Source organism: Leptopilina boulardi, unplaced genomic scaffold, assembly GCF_019393585.1.
Source record: "Leptopilina boulardi isolate dan_hultmark-lab unplaced genomic scaffold, ZJU_Lbou_2.1 LbouV2_121, whole genome shotgun sequence".
NCBI classification, from domain to species: domain Eukaryota; kingdom Metazoa; phylum Arthropoda; class Insecta; order Hymenoptera; family Figitidae; genus Leptopilina; species Leptopilina boulardi.
This window is the reverse complement of record NW_026137665.1, coordinates 1,071,512-1,093,550: the sequence shown is the minus strand read 5'-3', so window position 1 is coordinate 1,093,550 and position 22,039 is coordinate 1,071,512. Positions and strand designations below refer to the sequence as shown.

Genomic DNA, 22,039 nt, shown 5'->3' with positions numbered 1-22,039 from the left:
TTTTATTTTTTGTTTTTTTTTTTTTTTTTTTTTTGAGAGAGATAAAATAAATTAATATTTTTTTACAATTTATCTAAAAACGAATATATTTACAAGCAAACATGATATACTTACCTGCCACCTTTTTTTTTTTTATTGAACACAATACCACCGGATTTTTACTTTTTTTCATTCTTTTTAAAAAGAGCGCAAATGACGTACATGTGTATAAGTGCAGTTTTTTTGTCAAATTGAAACGAATCTTGATTTATAAATTTGTTATAAACAATAAGAAGTCATTTAACCTCAATTTCATTACGTGTTCTGTATATATATATATATAATATATATAATATGTATATTTCATAAATAGTTCTTTTTCACTTTTTTTTTTTTTTTTTTGTTAGATGTTACGCGCGAGGGTGGTGAAAAAATAGAAACAGATAAGTCGGGCATGAATTTTTAATGTTCACTACTCCCATTCGGTGGTACCTGGTGGTTTAGACGTCAAATCATACAGCACGCGGGAAATGCCTGGCACCGAAGATATTTCAGACACCATTTTCTTCACCACCTGAAATTAAAAATTATTAGTTTATTAATTAATAAAATTATTAGGGTCATTTGGCCTTAATAAACGCTTCATAGTGATACTAAAAAAATATTTTAGGGAAAATAGGGGACTGAAAATTTAAAAATAGAGTACTTTTAGAGTACTATGAAAATTACATAAGTAAAGATAAAGGGTTAATTTATAGACTAAACCACAAATTTAATACAGCTTTGAGGTATTTTTGTGTTGCGAAAACATATTTTATAATTTTTTATTCAAAAACTGGCCAAATTAAACGCGCGCAAGCGTGCCAAATTAAGTATTTAATTGTTTGTTATAAAGAAATTAAAGATTAATAATATCAATTTATAATTTAATTTATTAGAATATTATTACATATTAAATGATAATAATGAAAATTATATGTTTACAAGCCTCGGATTATACGACTTTTTCCGACTTTTTTCAAAAATACGACTTTTATCGACTTATTTTAATAAAATGCGACATTTTTTTTTACATTTGAAAAAAAATGTAAATAAAATACATTTTTTTAGTATAAAATATAGATCTTCTTCAGATTTTCTTCAATTCAATTATTTAACAAATTTTGAACTAAAATGATTCTTCATTAAATTAATTATTTTTAATAATTTTAATGAAATACGTTCACAAATTCAATTATATCAAAATTATTTTTCAAATAAAATTTTTATGAAATTTAACAATTGTTTATAATTTTAAAAAAATACCACAATAAAATTGAATTATTTTTTAAAAATTTCAATTCAAAATAAACTAAAATTCAATTATTACCTGAAATTTTAATTAAAAATCAATTAAAAATCCAATAATTATCCAAAATTTTAAATTTAAAATTTAATTATTTACCAAGTTTTCAATTTAAAATGAAATAAAATTCAATTATTTTCTAAAATTTCTATTCAAAATAAATTATCCAAATTTTCAATCAAAAATGAACTTAAATTAAATTATTTCCCAAAATTTCCAATTCAAAATGAACTGAATTACAATTATTTTCCAAATTTAAAATCAAATTAAATTTCATTATTCTCAAAAATTTGAATTCAATATTAATTGAATTTTCAATAATTTGAATTTAAAAGCATCTAAAATTTAATTATTTCTAAAATTTTCCATGGAAATTTTTTTTTTGAAATTTAATAATTTTAATTATAACTCTAAGGAAATTCAATTATTTTTAACTATTTTAATAATATTCTTTGAAAATTCAACTATCTGAAACTATTTTTCAATTAAAAATGATTTTCAAATTATTTTATTTTGTCCGCATTTTCTAATAAATTTTTAGTGAAATCATCTCAAATTTTAATTAAAAATCACTTAAAGTTTGAATTAATTTCAAAAATCTCAATTTTAAATCTTTGAAAATTCAATTAAATTTAAAAAATGTTTTCCAAAAATTGTTTGATAAATTATTTTTAGTTCTGTAAAATTTAATAATTGTTTGAAAATTAACAATATCTTTTGAAATTTAATTATTTCTAAAAATTTCAACTTTAACCCTTCGAAAAGGATTATTAAAAAAAAAAATTTTTATTTAAAAATCTGTAAAATATTTTTGTTAAAATAAAAAACAAATCCACTTTTTTTTGGAATATAAATCGACTAAAACGACTTTTTTGTGTCTTTAAGTTGATTCGAGGCCTGTGTTTTTATAATTAATATTTAATAGGTATTCGTTGGCCCCTGGTACCTTAAAAATAAATTTTTTTTCAAATTACTATCTTGTACGAAATTTCCTGGCGCATCTTTTTTCTCATCATAAATTTTTTGTATTTGTATACAATTTTTGAATCAATATACAACTTTAAAAAAAATTTCGTTGGTAAACGTTGTGTACTTCAGCTTCGTGAATTGAATTTTCGAATTTGGAATTTTAAAGAAACTTATTCCGAAATTTGGAAACACAATTATACAACTTTGGCAAAAATGAGAAAAAGAATTGTGAAAATTTGACACGTCATAAGATTACTATTCAAAAAAACACGTGAAATCAGAAAAGGCCAACTTCAAGTTAGGACAGAAGGACAGACCAAGTATTTTATTATTACATAATTAGTGAAACTGAGGTTTTTTAATTAATATCATCACACTTTCTTTTGTTAACTCTTGGAGGCTATTATTTCAAGAATTTCTTTCTTAATAGAATTTTCATTTTAAAATTAATTTATAGTAAAAAAGTTTAAAATATCTGATAGAGAAAATTTTTTTTTATTAAATTTAATCCATTTCCTGAATCAAAAGTTTCGGAAACATATTCTGTATATGAAATTTTATTTTTGATTAAAAATTTACTCTAAATACCGTGGATGTACCAGTTACCGTCCATGTCCCAGTTTCCGTCCATTTTACAAATATCTCGTATAGTAATTTAAATTATTTTTTAACAATAATTTATTCCTTTTGGCACACAATCGACTTATTAGTTTAAGTAAACAAATAAAAGAAAATAATTTTTTTATAAATGTTATTTTGAAAATTAAACTGGACGGAAACTAGGTCTTAGGTGGACGGTAACTGGGACATCCACGGTATCTTACAAAATTATTTAAAAAAATTTTTTTAAATTATTTTACGACCTTAATCGAAATGTAGTGAAATAATTCTCTACGTATCAAAAATTTTTAGATATTTATTAAATTTTATAAAGTATTTTAATACGAAATCTATTGAATAACTCGTTTTAGTTAATTTACAATAAAAATGTTTCATAGAAATATTTTCAAAAAATTTCTATTTAGAATAAATTTTAAAATTAAATTGAGACAAATTTTCAAGATTTCAATTTAATAGGACAAATTTTTGAAAAAATTATTTAGTTCAATTTTTTTTTTAAAGAAAATTTAATTTTAATTTATAAAAATTATTCGAATTCCGAAATTTCGGCAAATATTTTAAATAGTAATGGAATTTTAGAAAAATTTTAATTAAGAAAATGTTTAAAATAATTGAATTTTTGAATAAATAGATTAGCTTTTAGAAATAATTAATTCAACAATGAATTTAAGTTGAAAATAATTGAAATTCTTGTAAATTTTGAATTAATGAAAATTATTAACAAAATTTTTGAAAAATAATTGAATTTTAGAGAATTAAATAATTAATAAATAATTTAATTATTGAAAAAAATTAATAAAAGTTATTAAAATAATTAATTTACAATTTAGAAACAAATTTTAGAAATAATTGAATTTCATGAGATTTTTAATAAAAACTTTTGTTATGAATTGCAAAAGGTTTTTCTTTATAAGCTTCAGACAATAATTGAATTTTAGACAATTTTTAAATTGAAAAAATGATTTAAATAATAGTAAAAAATTTTATTATTATTATTATCCAACAATTGTTAATAGAAATTAAATAAGTTTTATTAATTCTCTAATCTGCTTTATGCAAATTATTCGAACTTAAAAGTTTAGAAAATGTTTTAAATAATGAAATTTTCGAAGAACTTAATTAAAATATTATTGAAAAAAATGAATATAAAAAAAAATAAAAAAAAATTGAAATTTGAAAAAGTTGCAGTTGAAATTTATACAAGTAAATGAATTTGCGAAGATTTTAAAAATAAAATTTTTGTAAATTTGAATTGCTAAAGATTTTTTTATAAGTTTTTGATAATAGTAATTGAATTTTAAAAAATTTTAAATTAAACAATTTTTAAAAAAAATTAAAATTTTCGAAAATTTTGATTAAATTTATTAAAAATAATTAATTTTCCTAAGAATTTTAGAAATATTTGAATTTTTGAAGATTTGAAGTTTAAATTTTTATAAATAATTGAATTTCAGGAGATTTTAAATCGAAACTTTCATAAATTTTAATTAATGATTTTTTTTTTTTTTTTTTACAAAATGTAGACAATAATATTGAATTTAAAAGAACTTTCATTTAAAAAATATTTTAAATAATAGAGTTTTTAAAAAATTTGATTAAAATTATTAAATATAATTAATTTTGCGAAGAATTCTAGTTAATATTCATTTAATAATTTAGTTTTGGAAGATGTAAATTTTATACGAAAAAGGTTGTATTTTGTTTAGAAAGTATTTTAAAAAAGTTGAAAAAGTAATATTTTATTAAAATGAGTCGAAAATAGTATTGAAAAAAGTCGAATATATTTTTTATTTTACCAAATTTTGTGTTTCTAAAAATAGTTGGAAAAAATTTTTTAACACAAAATAGGAAATTCCAGGACCAAATGAAAAATTCAAGAACTTTTCCAGGTAAAAATAAAATTCAAGGACTTTTCCAGGTTATCAAGAAATTCCAAGTCGTTATTCACCCTGATATCTCGTAAACGGTTTGATGAAAAAATTTAAAAAGAAATCATGAAGCCTTTTTTTTTTGAAGGGTTTAAAACGGTGAAAAAATTTGACTCAAATCGAAAAGATCAAAGTCAACGATATGTTGGTTTTTGGCATGGGACAATTTTTTAAAATATTTATTATTAATTATTAAAAATTAGAAAAGGAAAATGATTTTAAAAAATAAAAAAAAAGTTTACACTCACATGTACGGGTAGATCTTTGCCAGGTATTCCTGGTGTGCCTGTCATGAAATCCTGTGTTAAGAAAGGCCTAAGGACAACCGATCGTTGACAAGAGGGCGCTCTTATGGCCGCGTCTCGATCAAAATGCACAGGAATAAGAACAATTGGCATTTGACTTATTTCTTGCATACAACCATTTGAGGCTAAAACTTGATTAGCTAAATGATCGGCCTGCCTTAATGTGCCTATTACATTTGATGTAAGATGTGTTGGTGTAATATCGGTGATTGGATGATGTACCATCGGTCCAAAAATATAACAGACACGATTTACATTGTGACAAACACGTGGAATCAATTTTGCTAGGAACAACATATCGTCCCATTCAATTGTTTCACCACTACTTTCCTCAGTCGAAAGTCCAACAACGTAACTATAACTACGTCTATCACCCTATTTACAAAAAAGAAAATAAAATTAATATTATCGAGTTTAAAAATTCAAACGTTTTTTTCAAGATATATTTAACACAAAAGTTTCGTATTAATTTTCAATCAGTTTTTATCTGAATCTAAATTTTTTACGTAACTCAACAAAAAATTCTTTCCGGATTATTCCGTATCAATCCTAGAATTTAATTATTCAAAATTATGAAATTTCATTTCGAATAAACCCATTTTCAAATCGGATTGATTCGGAAATGAAATTTCAGGATTCAAAAAGGATTAAAATTTAGTTTTGGAATGAAACAAGAAAAAATAGAATTAAAATTCAGCTTCAGAATAAAACGGAATGATTCAAAAAGTTTCAAAATGAAATAAATTGATTCGGAAAGAATATTTTGCTAATATTTTATTGTTTTGTTAAGTTTTTTGTATTTAGATTAGAATAGAAACTGATTGACTTGGAAACAAATTTCAGAATTTCTCGGAATAATAATAATTATTAAAATTGATTGAAATTTAATTTGAAACTTTCGTCAGGGAATTTATTGACGAATTATAAAATTTAGTAAATATTATTATTATTTTTAAAGTAATGAAGCATAATTGTAAAAAAAAAGAAAATAATTTACCTGAACTCCCACGCTACGAATAGGCAAAAGTGTTGCAGCAATGTGACGATTACTCGAAACTCTTCGTAAATGCTGTCGTTCATTTTCGCTAGTTGCACCCTCAACACGATTTAAGAGAGCATGTTTCTTTTGAAGCATTTGTTCATATTCTGCCATTATTTTAACTATTACCTAAAATGAAATATTTACAAAATTTTATGTATCATACATTCATATGGGGCATTCCACGGGAATTTTAAAAGAATTTCATTAAAATTATTGAAAATAATTAATTTAACCAAGAATTTTAGTTTAAAAAAAAAATTAAAAAATATTATACCTGTGTCTCAGAGAAGTCCTTGTCCATAAAGGGTTCATCAGCGCATAAAATTCGAATGGCAAGTCCAGGGCCAGGAAAAGGATGACGGGATACTAATAATCCTGGTAATCCTAATTTGAGTCCCAATTCTCTTACTTCGTCTTTGTGAAAATCTTTTAATGGTTCAACTACTCGGCCTTGTGATCTTAATGCTCTCACTAATTCAGTATCATTATGATGCGTTTTTATCGCGTCAGCTTTACCTATTATTAAAAAATATAAATATTAAATTTTATTTTTTCTTATACTTTCTGTTCAAGAATAAAAAAAAAATTGTTAATCAAAACCTGTTTTGAAATTAAAATCATTTTCTTTTCAGGTAGTCTAATAATATAAAAATAATAATAATTACAAACGAAGAAAAATATCAAAATTAAAGTAATAAAAAAAATAAACAAATATATTTTTATCTGCTTCAGTTCTTTATTTTTTTTAAAATTATTATTCAACAGAAATTCAATTTAATCAAATTTCAATTTTCTAGAATTCTTACATAAACGAATTTTCATTTTACAGATTTTTTATTTCATCCAATTTGAATTTATAGCAGAATTATTATTTACTCGAATATTGAAAATAAATAATAAATAACAAAAATTTAACAAAAATTACGAAAAAATAAATTATAATTAACAAAATTTGATAAAAATAGGAAAAAATATGAAAAAATTAAAATAAATTATAACTAACAAAATTTGTCAAAAAATGTTATTTATAATTTATTTTTTGTTTCTCTTTTTTCATATTGTTTCGTATTTTTATAAAATTTTGTCATTTATATTTTATGTTTTCGTATTTTTGTGAAATTTTATAATTTATAATTTATAATTTATTTTTTATTCTTTATTATTATTTCATTTTAATTTTTTTTTATCTTTGTTTGTAATTATTTTTATATTATTAGACTCCGTGATTTCGAAACGTTGGGGAAAGTTTGTTATAATCTATTTCTTCAAATGTCATCGTTTTTATAATAAATCTATCTTTAAAAAAAAAAAAAAAAATTGAAATAAAATTTGCCTTTACATACCACTAACTAATGCACTGGCACTTTCTATAAGATCAGGCCTAAGTGTTCCCTGGCCAAGAAAAACTTCCTCTGGCTTTAAACCCATTTCCGCCATGACATCATTGGCTATTCTTACAAAAACATCGCCTATTATTTTACGTTTCTCTTCTGGATTCGTTGTTTGACATAACATTTTTGTCATTCTAAATGGTGGTCCAATTCCAGTTGCAGTGATTCCTTTATTATTTGTAACATTAGCATTGGCCATTATTGGAACATTTTCTGAGGGCACTGTCGTTGAGCCTTGCATAAAATTGTGCGCGGCATTAACCACTTTTAGTTTAATGCCAATTTGAGCTAAACTCTGTTTAACAAGAGGTGTCTCATTTTTACGCATAAAACCATTATTAATATGAAGAGCAATCACTTGCTTTTCATTTAAAGCTTTACGCAATAATGATGCACATACTGTTGAGTCTACACCTCCACTTACCAGTAGCTATAATAAGAAAAAAAAAAGAAACAAATTTTTAATAATAAAATAATAAATAGAGGATTATATTTTACTCAAAGTCGTTGGGAAGTGTTTTATTAACACTTGTCTTTAAAGAGTTAAATCAAATAAGTTATAGTTTTTTTTTTTTTCTAGAAAAAAAAAAATGATAATTACCAAAACTTTATTATTGCCGACTGTTTCCCGTATGTATTGAATGCATTCTGTCTCTCTACCTCGTAAAGTGAAGTTTCCTGTCAATCCAGCAACATCAAATAGAAAATTATGCAACATCACTTTACCATTAGTTGTGAGATCAACTTCAGGATGGAATTGTACACCATATAAATTCATTTTATCGCTTGCTATGCCAGCTATAAAGTTTGATGATTTAGCAGTAATGCGAAAATTGTCCGCTACCCTATCAATACTGTCACCGTGGGTTAGAAGTACTAACTGATCTTTTGACAAGGTCCTAAGAAAAATAAGAAGAATTAATGTTAAAAAAAAAGCAATTTTAAAATTGCATTCACTCAAAAAGAAACGATATTATACCGGCAATCGGGGGCTATTATGGTACAAAATTTGTTTTGTTCATAAAATAAAGAAACATTTTTTTTCATCGAATTAAACTGAATGCAGGCCTTGGATCGACTTTAAGACACAAAAAAAAGTCGTTTCAGTCGATTTATATTCTAAAAAAGAATCGAAAAAGTAGCTTTTTTTTATTTTAACAAAATTAAATTGGTTAATGAATAGTTTTAATGATCAACAAAATTTCAAGCAATACTTAATCAAGTTTTACAGATTTTTAAAAAAATTTTTTTTTAAAAATAATAATAATTTTTGAAGAGTTAAAGTTAAAATTTTTAGAAATAATTGAATTTCAAATGATTTTATTAATTTTCAGACAATAATTAAATTTTACAGAACTATTAATAATTTATCAAATAATTTTAAATAACATTTTTTAAAAGTAATTGAATTTTCAAAGAGTTACAATTTAGATTTTTGAAATTAATTGAACTACAAGTGATTTTTAATTTAAAATTTTTGATGATTTTTGTTACTAAAAAATTTATTAGAAATTGCAGACAAAAATTGAATAGTTCGAAATCTTTTTAAGTGAAAAATGCTTTCAGATAATTGAATTTTCGAAGAATAGTATAAAAAAAAAAAATAAAAATAATTTAATTTCAAGAGAGTTATAATTGAAATTAATAAATTACAAAAAAATTTTAGATGAAAATTTTTAGAAATAAATAAATTTTAGAAGCTTTTAAATTGAAATTTTTAAAAATAATTGAATTTCAAAAGATTGTGTTAAATTTCAGACAATAATTATTAAATAATAAGAGAAATTTTTATGAGCCAAAAGTTTTGAACGTTCAAATGAACGAAATTTTTTTTTTGCAACTTCTTTAAGTACAAATTTTAATACAAAATATTGTTTTAAATATCTAAAAAGAAGTTATTAATTTAATGATAGTTTAATTTATTGTTTTATTTTACATGGCCATCATAATTTTTAATAATTTATTGATTGAAAAAAATATTTCGTTCATTTGAACGTTCAAAACTTTTGGCTCATAAATTTTTAGTGATTTCTGTTGATAAAGAATTTGTTAGAAATCACATAAAAAACATTGAATTCCAAAAGTTTTTGATTGAAAAATGCTTTCAGATAATTGAATTTTCAAAGAATTTTATAAAAATCATGAAAAATTATTGAAATTTTTGCAAATAATTAAATTTCAAGTGATTTTGAATTAAAAATTTTTGGTAATTTTATTTGCTAATTTTTTTCCAAATTATAAACAATTATTAAATTTCATAAAAATTTTAATTGAAAAATAGTTTAAGATAATGGAATTTGTGAAGAATTTCATTAAAATTATTAAAAATAATTAATTTAGTGAAGAATTTTTGTTAAAAATTTGTTAAATAAGTGAAATAAAGAAAATTTGCATTATATACTAAAAAAACGTATTTTGTTTAAAAATTTTTTTTTTTAAAATATAAAAAAAAGTCTAAAAAGTTGTATTTTAGTAAAATAAGTTTATATAAAATAAGAAAAAGTTAAAAATTCGTATAATCCGAGGCTTGTGTAAGGAAACTTTTAACTAAAAAGTCTGTAAATAATTTTTAAAAAAGTTGCTGAAAAATTATTATTATTATTATTATTATTATTATTATTATTATTATAAGAATTTAATTATAATTATTGAATTTTTTTTTTGTTAAAAAATGATAATTTTAATAAACAAATTAAAAAATTTTAGGCTAATTAAATAACTTAATAAGCTCCATTATTGTTTTTCTAAAGATATTTTAAATCAAACAATTTTTAAATTAACTTAAAAACCATGTAAAATTATAATAGTGTTATTTTTTGAGATTATGTTCTATCCTTTGTAAAATTATAATTATTTTCAATTTTCTGATACAAAAATAAGTCATTTCTGTGTAAACTCGAAGCACATGAGTTTTTTTTTACTTATTAGGAAATGAATTTTCGTATAATAATTATTTTGAATGTTGTACCGGTTTTACCAAAATTGCCACTGCAAATGCTGAATTTCCAGTTTTAAACACTTTTCTCCTAAAATACTTAATAAAAAGTTAGCCCATCGAGTATATATATTGTCATAACTAAATTCTGAACATGTATCTTAAATACTTTTGACACTAACTTTCGTGAATTTTATTATTGATATAGATTTTCACAGAACTTCCCAATTTCCAATAAAAATTTTTTCTGATTTCTAAAACTGAATTTTCTTATAACATTAGTTACTTTCTTGCCAAAATGTCATAAGACAATTACAACTTGTGTCAAATTTTAATATTTCGAAATGAATATTTTACAAATTAAAAAGTAACATGTACCATAATAGGCTCCGGTTGGCGGTATTTTATTTGGAAACGAAAGGATAATTTAATGATAATTCTATAAAAAATCATTTAACATAGAAACTTACTTAAAAAGAAGGCACTTGGAGTCAACTTCAATAGAAAATTGACCATCCTCACGGCCTTCTTTTCTAATTACATTGCCACCAAATTCTTTGTTCATCATTTGCATGCCATAACAAATTCCCAAAACGGGGATTCCTATTCGAAAAATATCTGCATCATACCGAGGTGCATCTTCAGCATACACTGAACTCGGTCCACCGGAAATGATGATAGCTCTGTTAAAAAAAAAATTTCAAAATTAATTTAACAAACAAAAGAAAATAATAATTTGTCAGGAATTTTGCTACACTAAAATTCCTTGACTTTTCCACGACAAGAAACGATATTTTTTCAAGTTATTTATAAAAACATTTTCTTAGAATAGAGAAGAAAAAAATTATTACCTTTTTCATATAATATAAAAATTATTATTTCACGTATTAAACATTTAGAATATATATTTTTATGAATACTTAAAAGTTTCATATGAATGTTTATTTCAAGTAATAATTATACATAATATTTTTTATCTAATTATCCAATAAAAGATTTTTGTTTCTAAAATAATACCACTACTCTGTTCTTTAAGGAATTAATACAAATTTGAACTAAAATTGTCCAACAATTCATGCTTTTCAAAATTATTGATTTCTAAGAAGCCAATAATTTTTTAAAAAGTTAGATTTACTACCTAGAACTTGATTTTTATAGAAATAAATAAATTAATAAATTAATTAATTAATAAATAAATTTTTTATAATTGATATATATATATAAATTTTGAACTAGAATTATCCAAAAAGAAATTTCTTTCAAAATGTTTTGATTTAAATAAATAAATAAATAATTTTGTCCAACTTTATTAATTTTGTAATAATTTATTAAAATTTATAGGAATTTATAGGAAAAAAAAGATTTACGTATTTTTATATTTTTTTATAAGTACTCAAATTTTTGAGTTATGAATTTTTAAAAATCTAATTTTTTCGAGTTTTTTTTTATAATAAACCTAATTTCAATGATATCTAATTTTAAAATTATTGAATTTAGAAATAATGACCAAGATACAAAAAAGTATCAATTTATTATCGACTTTCAAAATATGTTAACAAACAAAAATTTTTTTGTATTTATTTGGAAAAAATAACGATTTTTTATTTATTTATTTAGCACAAAAGCCTGCAGTCCATTCGGATCATAAATGGGCATTTGTTTTATAAACAAATTAAATTTTTTTAACTTTGGGTGCGATTTAAAATTTTTTATTTTTTTATTGTTACACACATGAAAATAATAAGAAAATTTTGTATTAAGTTTTGGAGTGGGCATGATGATCCTTTTGTTTATATATAATTTGTTTAAAACAAAATTTTTACGTTTTTTTCTTATTTTTTGAAATAAAAAGTGTTTTGGGCACTAGGATCTTTTAGTAAATTCATAGAAAAGCAAATTAAAATACATTTTATTTTGAAAAATAAAAAAAAAACGTAAAAAAATTTTATTAAACAAAATATTTAAAAAAAAAGGAATATCAGTCCCACTCCAAAACTTGTTATAAAATTTCCTTATTGAAAATTTTCTTCACACCAAATGTTAAAAAAATTTAATTTGTTTATAAAAAATCGTTATTGTTTTAAAACAAATTTTAAGATTTCTTTTTTTCTTAACATATTTTGAGAGTCGATGAAAAACTAATACTTTATTGTATCTTGGTCATTATTCCTATAAATTCAATACTTTTATAGAGTTAAATACCATTGCAATTAGGTGTATTTTTAAAAAACTTGAAAAAATCAGATTTTTAAAAATGCATAATTCGAAAATTAAAAAAAAAAAATACGTAAACCTTTTTTTTCTATAAAGATTGAAAAAAAAATATTTATCGAATTTAAAATGTTATAAGTAAATTTCACGTGGAATCGCCCATATTTAATATAAATTTATAAAAAAAAATGTTGAAAACTTTTTAATTTAAATCATTTATTTATTTATTGAAAAAAATAAATCCAACAGTCCGAAGACCAATAACAGGATTACATATAATCAATTTGATACATAATATAATCATAAGCAATATAACATCTGAGAGAATCAATCAAAAATCAATTGTGTATTAATAATTAATTAATTATTTGGGAATAATATTTTCCGTTATCAACATTTTTAAAAAAATATATATTTTTCACTATTTTAGAAATTTTATTTTTGAAAAAAATGAAAGAATTTTAAAATCGATACAATTGAGTGTTCAGGATAATGAGAAAAATTGTCGATAAAAAAATATTAAAAATATTGTGGAAGAAGTTCAAATTTCAGTTTTTTCTGAACTTTATATTGCATTACATTTGTTAATATATTTTTTACCTCCTTGAAGTTGGCATTGACGTTCAGCGTCGAAAATTTTTTTTTTTTGCCAAAAAAGGTCAAATTATTTTTTTTAAGATTTTCGATCCAAATAATGCCTTGAGAAATATTTTTCAAAGATATTATGTCGACCCAAAAACCTTTTTAAAAGTGATTTCATATTTTTGATCCCGTGAAAACCAATATTTTATTAATAAACTAGCAAAATTAAACGCGCGCCAAATTGAGTATTTAATTGTTTGTTATAAAGAAATTAAAGATTAATATTATCAATAATAATTTAATTTATTAGAATATTATTACATATTAAATATTAATAATGAAAATTTTATGTTTACAGGCCTCGGATTATACGACTTTTTCCGACTTTTTTCAAAAATACGACTTTTATCGACTTATTTTAATAAAATGCGACATTTTTTTTTACATTTGAAAAGAAAATGTAAATAAAATACATTTTTTTAGTATAAAATGTAGATCTTCTTCAGATCTTCTTCAATTCAATTATTTAACAAATTTTGAACTAAAATGATTCTTCACTAAATTAATTATTTTTAATAATTTTAATGAAATACATCACAAATTCAATTATATCAAAATTATTTTTTAATTAAAATTTTTATGAAATTTAACAATTGTTTATAATTTAAAAAAAAAATATCACAATAAAATTGAATTATTTTTTAAAAATTTCAATTCAAAATAAACTAAAATTCAATTATTACCCGAAATTTGAATTCAAAATCAATTAAAAATTCAATAATTATCCTAAATTTTCAATTTAAAATTTAATTATTTACCAAGTTTTCAATTTAAAATGAAATAAAATTCAATTATTTTCTACAATTTCTATTCAAAATTAATTATCCAAATTTTCAATTAAAAATGAACTTAAATTAAATTATTATCCAATTTCAATTAAAATTCAATTATTTCCCAAAATTTTCAATTCAAAATGAACTGAAATACAATTATTTTCCAAATGTAAAATCAAATAAAATTTCATTATTTTCAAAAATTTGATGTCAAAATTAATTGAATTTTCAATAATTTGAATTTAAAAGCATCTAAAATTTAATTATTTCTACAATTTTCCATCGAAAATTTTTTTTTTTTTGAAATTTAATAATTTCAATTATAACTCTAAGGAAATTCAATTATTTTTAACTATTTTAATAATATTCTTTGAAAATTCAACTATCTGAAACTATTTTTCAATTTAAAATGATTTTCAAATTATTGTATTTTGTCCTCATTTTATAATAAATTTTTAGTGAAATCATCTAAAATTTTAATTACAAAACACTTAAAGTTTCAATTAATTTCAAAAATCTCAATTTTAAATCTTTGAAAATTCAATTAAATTTAAAAAAGGTTTTCCAAAATTTTGATAAATTATTTTTAGTTCTGTAAAATTTAATAATTGTTTGAAAATTAACAACACCCGTGTGGAAAAAGCCACGATCTTGCCCTCAAGAGTTCGGGGCCCCCGGCGGGGGCCCATGAGGGCTGATCCATATGGCGAATCCATGAGGGGCACCGTAGGGGCCCCGCATGGATCGCCCTCATGATCGATTAGCAAAATTTTCTAAGTCCAAAAATCAAATATTTTTTTATCAACAAAAAATTAATGTTTATAATGATTCAAAACAACGAAAAACGCGTTTTTAATAAAAATATATTTACACTTTTTTGAAAATAACACTCACACTTATGGCAAAATAGATGAGGGCCACCGTAGGGGCCCGCATGGATCGCCCTCATGATCGATTAGCAAAATTTTCTAAGTCCAAAAATCAAATATTTTTTTATCACCAAAAAATTAATGTTTATAATGATTCAGAACAACGAAAAACGCGTTTTTAATAAAAATATATTTACACTTTTTTGAAAATAACACTCACACTTATGGCAAAATAGATGAGGGGCACCGTAGGGGCCCGCATGGATCGCCCTCATGATCGATTAGCAAAATTTTCTAAGTCCAAAAATCAAATATTTTTTTATCAACAAAAAATGAATGTTTCCAATGATTCAAAACAACGAAAAACGCGTTTTTTATAAAAATATATTTACACTTTTTTGAAAATTCACCTGAGATGATTCATGATAATAATCATAAAGCATATAATTAATTATATTTTATAAATTGCATTTGATTGGAAAATATAATTTAATATCTTAACTTTAACTAAATGATGTTAAGCACTTTTCTTTGTTAGGTATTTTTCAAGTTTAAATAGCATCAAGAAGTTAGCATTCGTTTTGAAGTAGCGTGCGTAGCGTAGTTGGTAAAGCGTTAGACTCATAGTCCGTAGGTCGTAGGTTCGATTCCCCCCATGCGTTAGATTTATTTATTTCTCAGGTTTGCGTTTAATCATTAATTCTATGTATGAATTAATTGAAAAATGAAAATATCGGTTAATAGTATGCATAAATTACATATTTTTTAATTTTTTAATTAATTAATTTATTATTACTTTTAATTATATCCGACAGTTAATTAATTAGAACGTTAATTAATAAATTCAATTTGAGTAAGAATTTAATTTAAAATTGAATAATTATTAAATAAATATGTTATTTATTCATAACTTAAGCTTATTTATTATTAATTAACTTTTATTATTAATATTATTGATTAAAAAACATTATGGCAAACTTGAGGGCAAGATGAGGGCAAACGTGAGGGCCCATAAGGGCGCCCGTAGGGGCACCCTCATGGATCGCCCATGCGGGCGCCCTCATCGATGAGCATGTCGTTTCCATGAGGGGCCCCTATGGATCATCCATATGCGGCCCTCATGGCATGAGGGCGATCCATAAGGGCCCCCGCTGGGGGCCCACATCACTTTTCCTCACGGGCATCTTTTGAAATTTAATTATTTCTAAAAATTTCAACTTTAACCCTTCGAAAAGGATTATTATTTAAAAAAAAAATTTTTTATTTAAAAATCTGTAAAATATTTTTGTTAAAATAAAAAACAAATCGACTTTTTTTGGAATATAAATCGACTGAAACGACTTTTTTGTGTCTTTAAGTTGATTCGAGGCCTGTGTTTTTATAATTAATATTTAATAGGTATTCGTTGGCCCCTGGTACCTTAAAAATTAATTTTTAAAAATTAATTTTTTTCAAATTACTATCTTGTAGGAAATTTCCTGGCGCATCTTTTTTCTCATCATAAATTTTTTGTATTTGTATACAATTTTTGAATTAATATACAACTTTAAAAAAAATTTCGTTTGTAAACGTTGTGTAATTCAGCTTCATGAATTGAATTTTCGAATTTGGAATTTTATAGAAACTTATTCCGAAATTTGGAAACACAATTATACAACTTTGGCAAAAATGAGAAAAAGAATTGTCAAAATTTGACACGTCATAAGATTACTATTCAAAAAAACACGTGAAATCAGAAAAGGCCAACTTCAAGTTAGGACAGAAGGACAGATCAAGCATTTTATTATTATATAATTTTAAACTTAATTAGTTAACAAATTTTTTTCGTTTCATTTTGAACGTTTAAAATTAGAAGAAGATGGAAAAAATAAAATTTATTTCACAATGTAAACAATTGAAATTATTTTCAATATATATTTTCTCTTACTTGTAGCCTTTTTCCTTAAGTGTGAATGCAGGAGTGTCAAGAGGTAGAATTTCACTGTGAACATTAAGTTCACGTACTTTGCGATCTATTACTTTTCCATATTGTGCACCTGCATCTAGAATAGCTACTCGTTCTTCAGCACCAACGAGACTCATCACTGCGTCCTCGTCACCGTTGTTTCTCTCAGCACGAAACATTGTGTTGTTTGTGCTTGTTTTTTCTTCTTCAATTTTTGTTTTTCACTCTACTTCTATTTAATGCCAACTGTATTATTCGAGCAGCAGTATACTAAAATGAAAATTTTAAATTAAAATCTCAAAAAAACCTTTATATTCATTTTTATTAAAATAGTAATTACTATTAAAATACTAAATTTGGGTATTTAATGTATTACTAATTAGGTATTTAAAAAAATATCTAAAATAACCGCAGGGATATTTATTATGAAGAAACAAATATTTAATGTTCTTATTAAAACAATAACGTATTGTTTGAATTATATTAAATAATTAATAATCTTAAATGATTGAAAGAGATTTATAACTAGGAGAATTTCATAATTGTACAAAATAGAGTTCATTAAAACGATTCAAGTATTTTTATCATCGTGTCAAGTATAATTATCTACTATATACTGTTTTGTAACAACACATTAGAATTTTTTTTTTTTTTTTTTTGCCGTAGGTTATCAACTGAATCAAGTGGCAAGTATATCATTTATTTAACCACGAAACAAGAGATCAAGAATAGCGTGTAATCGTATTTTTTTGTTTGATAACATTTTTTTAAACTACAAAAATAAGTCAACTTATTAAAATTTCTTTATTTCTATAATCTAAAAATATATATCACTTTCTTCATTCAACAAATATTAAAAATATCCAAATAATTATTAAATATTATGAAATTTTTCCAAAATTCAATTTATTTTTAAAAATTTCTAAAATGGAAAATTTTTTTATTAAATTTTATTTATTTATAATATTAATCGTTACTTTTTCTTCACTTAACGAAATGTAAAAATATTAAAATGATTGTAACTAATATGAATTTTTCCAAAAATTAAAATAATTATCAATTTCTTTCGAAAATTTCTGAAATATAAGTTTTTTTTAAATTAAATTTACAAAGCTGAAGCAACGTTTATGATAAACAATTTTTAAAGAAATAATTTTTGAAAATGAAAAATTGTATAATTTTTTTTTGCTTAAAAAATATTTCTTGTAATTTTCATTAATCAACAAATTATAAAAAAAAAATTTTTTTAGGCAAAAAATTATAGAATTTTTGAATTTAAAAAATTATTTCTTTAAAAATCGTTTATGATAAACGTTGCGTACTTCGGCCTCGCATTAAATTTTATTTATTTATAATATTAACCGTCACTTTTTCTTTCATTAAACGAAAATTAAAAATATCCAAATAACTCAAATGGAAAATTTTTTATTAAATTTTATTTATTTATAAATATTATACATTAACCGATTCTTTTTTTAATTCAACGAAAATTAAAAATCAGGGTGTCTAACAACAGCTAGGAAAAAAATTCCCTGACTTTTCCCTGACTTAAATTACACTAAAAAAATTATTATTTTGATCAAATTAAATTTATTTTGATACAATGTAAATCATTTACCTATCTATTATCGACTAATTTCATATGTACTTGAACCAAATATAAATAATGTTTCGTAAAAAATAAAATATTTAAGTAAAATAAATAAATTAATTTGAGGACGTATAGATATTCTCAAAATTTAATTTAAAAGAATTTTTACGACGTCAAATTTTAAATTATCAAATTTTTATTTACTAAAAGTATATAAAGCAGATTTTCTAGTTTGAATTTCAAATTAATACAATATTTCAATTTAGCGGAATTTATGTCAAGAAAAATTGCATAAAGAACAATTTTTTTAACAGAATTGTTATTTTAGTAAATTTCGATTTATTCAAAATATTTACTTAACAGAATTGTCATTGAATAAATCCACAATTAACGGAAATTCTATTTAACAAAATTCTTAATTAATAAAGTTTTTATTAAAGAAAATTTTAATTCGAACTAATTCTTATTTAACTTCTCATTTAAGAAAAATTCTACTTAGTTCTTTTTTTGTCAAATTTTAATAGACATATAAATTTCGTTAAATTGAAATTATATTAATTTAAAATTTTAAAAAAGTATTAGAAAAAATGCTTTATAAGAATTCTGCTAAATAGAAATTAAATCGAATTTTAGTTAAATGTAAATTGAAAATTTTGCATAATATAAAATCCACTTTATACAATTTTGCTAAATAGAAATTCGATAATTTAAGATTCGATGCCGTAAAAATTTTTATAAATTAAATGTGGGTAGTAGCATTAAATAATAAATTATACGTATATTAATGAATAATTTACTTTATTTGAAGTTGAACTGATAAAATAAAATTCTATCAAATAATTTTTATTTTTATTAAAAAAAAACAAAAAATTTCACTGAAAAAAATTAATTAATTGTTATCCAATTTTAAAAAATCATTTATTAGATTCAATAAATAGTAGTAAATAATTATTTACTTAATGAATATAAAATATATCACATGCTGTGAAGGCAAACTTTTTAATTTGCATTTTCTTTGGGAAAAAAGTAAAAAAAATTTTTGAAACTAATAGTTACTTTAATTTATTTATAAAAAATTCCAGAAAATTAAAAAAATTCCATGACTTTTCTCTGATCGTTAGACACACTGAAAATATTAAAACAATTGTAAATATAGTATAAATACAAAATTTCAAATGATTTATTTTTTGAAAATTTCTGAAATATAAATTTTTTATGAAATTTTATTTATTTATAATACAGATACTTTTTTTTTATTCAACGAAAATTAAAAATATTAAAATAATTGTAAATAGTATGAATTTTTTCAAAATTAAAAAAATCTATTTTTGAAAATTTTTAAAATATAAAAAAAATTATAACTGAAACACTGCTGTTCCTGATTTATCTTCTTTTCGAATTTTTTTGCATATACACACAGATAATTTTATTTATAATGTAAACAGTTGATTTTTTTATTCAACGGAATTTAAAAATATCAAAATAATGAATGAATTTTTACAAAAATTCAAATCTTTTTTTTGAAAATTTCTAAAATTAAATTTCTTTTTTTAAATTTTATTTATTTACAATATAAACCGGCGAAATAAAAAAAGAAAACTTTTTGCACGAAAAAGAAAAAACACAAAAAGAAGTTATTTTTCAATTAAAAAAAAATAAAACTTTCATAGTTTACTAAATAAAAAACTAAAATTATTATAAAGAATTTTTTTTTTATCACAATTGACTATAAATGCAATTGGAATATATAATATTTTTATTACATATACAGAAGGTAGCTAAAGAACGCAAAGCAAAAACTAGATGTTACTTTTTTAAAAATCGATGACCAATAAAACTTTGTTTATACAAAGAATAAAGTGCATATTGTAATGAAAAAAAAAGTAAATAAAATGTACTTTACAAAATCGCATCAAGTACGCTCAAACAAGAAAATTACAAGAGTATTTGTTTGTTTGTTTGTTTGTTTTTTTTTGGTCGAAAAGAAAAAAAAATGCAATCTCATAAACAAAAAATTATAAAAATAAAATGACGCCTGTCTTTTGGTGTCTTGTGAATTGAATCTTGAATTGTAATTGGTTTCTAAAATTAAATAGGCTAAGAAACATGAAGTAGGAGGGCTGCGAAAACGTCACTGACTGAAAATATTGTCAAGCTATACACTATACGCGAATGACACTTTCCGTTTCCATTAAAGTTTCTCACAGACACGCTAATAAAAAAAAAATATATATATATATATTTTCATCACTTTAAAAAAAAAAGTTTGTTACAATATTAAAAATAAAAAAAAAAAACTTTTTTCATAAAAAAAAAAACGTGGGAAGAAAGTGTGCCATAATCTCAGGTATACCAATATAAGATCGTTTTAGTGCCAGCCAGTTATGAGACAGATGCTCACTATACACTCATGTGCTTTTTCTATGTTCTATCTCACTTTTACTGACATTCTTACAATATTGATAATGACATGAAAAAGCAGTAAATTATTTTCTTATAATCATTAAAGGAAATGCATAAATAATGTGTATTGAGTGAAAATAATTTTAATATTAAAAAAATAATTTATTTCTGAATATAAGATGAAATTGGAATATGGGTGCGTAATGTTTCATATTTGAGAGAAATAAATCACCGGCGGTAAATTGAAGATCACGTTTCCATAGAACAAAACATATGAATGACGATCAAAATGTCATGATGTTGCTTTATAAATTAAAAGAAGATGTATAGCAATAATGACTCACCAAATAAAATGAGTTTATTTTAACACCTCGAACACAAAACCACTCGAATGAAGTAAAATTAATTACGAAAAAATAAAAGGGTGCACGAACTGGCGGCCATTCACGGCCATTCAATGCCCTATGATTAATTAATAATAAAGAAGGTAAAACTTATAGTTATTTTTTGGTTCATATTTGCATTTCTACATTATCAACAGTTTAAATGGAAACAAAGAAAATATTCAAATTTCAATTGTTATTTTTTACTATTTTTAAATGTTATTTTTAGAAAATATTGATTTTCATTTACATATTGAAAGTGAAAAATGTTAAAAATTGCATTATTAAGAATGTGAAAGTAAAAATTGTTTATTAATTTTCGCGCGAAATCACAGAAAATTATCAACTGTCGCTAAAGTAAATTTGGCGCTAGTTTTAAAATTTTTATTAAAAAAAATTGACTACATAAATGGTTAAAATTTAAAAAAATTAGTTTTTATTACCTGTTAGTAATTAATTATTTTTTTTTTAAATAAACTTTTTAATTAAGAAAAGTTATTTAAATAAATTTTTATTGTACAGTGAATTCTAAAATAGATATGAGAACCTACATATAGGCAACCTGACATTCACGTAAGCATCGTTACGTTTTTCTAGATTAAAAATTTTTAAAAATACATAATACTGACATCGCATTATTTTAATGAAATTTGTATTAAATTAATTAATAATATATTATTAATAATAACAAATTTAATAACTTTTGA

At 22.1% G+C, this 22,039-nt stretch overlaps 1 protein-coding gene across 1 annotated transcript; it reads right to left on the bottom strand.

The window, feature by feature from the left end:
• On the bottom strand, positions 1–21,423 carry LOC127286126 (GMP synthase [glutamine-hydrolyzing]). Its single transcript, XM_051312440.1, has 9 exons — positions 21,294–21,423; positions 16,938–17,225; positions 10,986–11,198; positions 8,182–8,479; positions 7,533–8,010; positions 6,464–6,705; positions 6,145–6,315; positions 5,091–5,522; positions 1–553 (listed from the first exon to the last, which is right to left on the bottom strand). The coding sequence occupies exons 2-9, from the start codon at positions 17,132–17,134 to the stop codon at positions 452–454; spliced, it is 2,133 nt and encodes a 710-aa protein (XP_051168397.1). The 5' UTR covers positions 17,135–17,225; positions 21,294–21,423; the 3' UTR covers positions 1–451.
• Between the last annotated feature and the right edge of the window lie 616 nt (positions 21,424–22,039).

What these genes read in the sequence shown, in the direction of transcription:
- LOC127286126 (XM_051312440.1), bottom strand. Translation starts at nt 17,134, where the DNA reads ATGTTTCGTGCTGAGAGAAACAACGGTGACGAGGACGCAGTGATGAGT. An exon ending in TGCCAGTGCATTAGTTAGTG is followed by an intron (nt 6,706 to 7,532) that starts GTATGTAAAGGC and finishes TTTTAATAATAG; the next exon opens with GTAAAGCTGACGCGATAAAA. An exon ending in TTCGTAGCGTGGGAGTTCAG is followed by an intron (nt 5,523 to 6,144) that starts GTAAATTATTTT and finishes TTTTGTAAATAG; the next exon opens with GGTGATAGACGTAGTTATAG.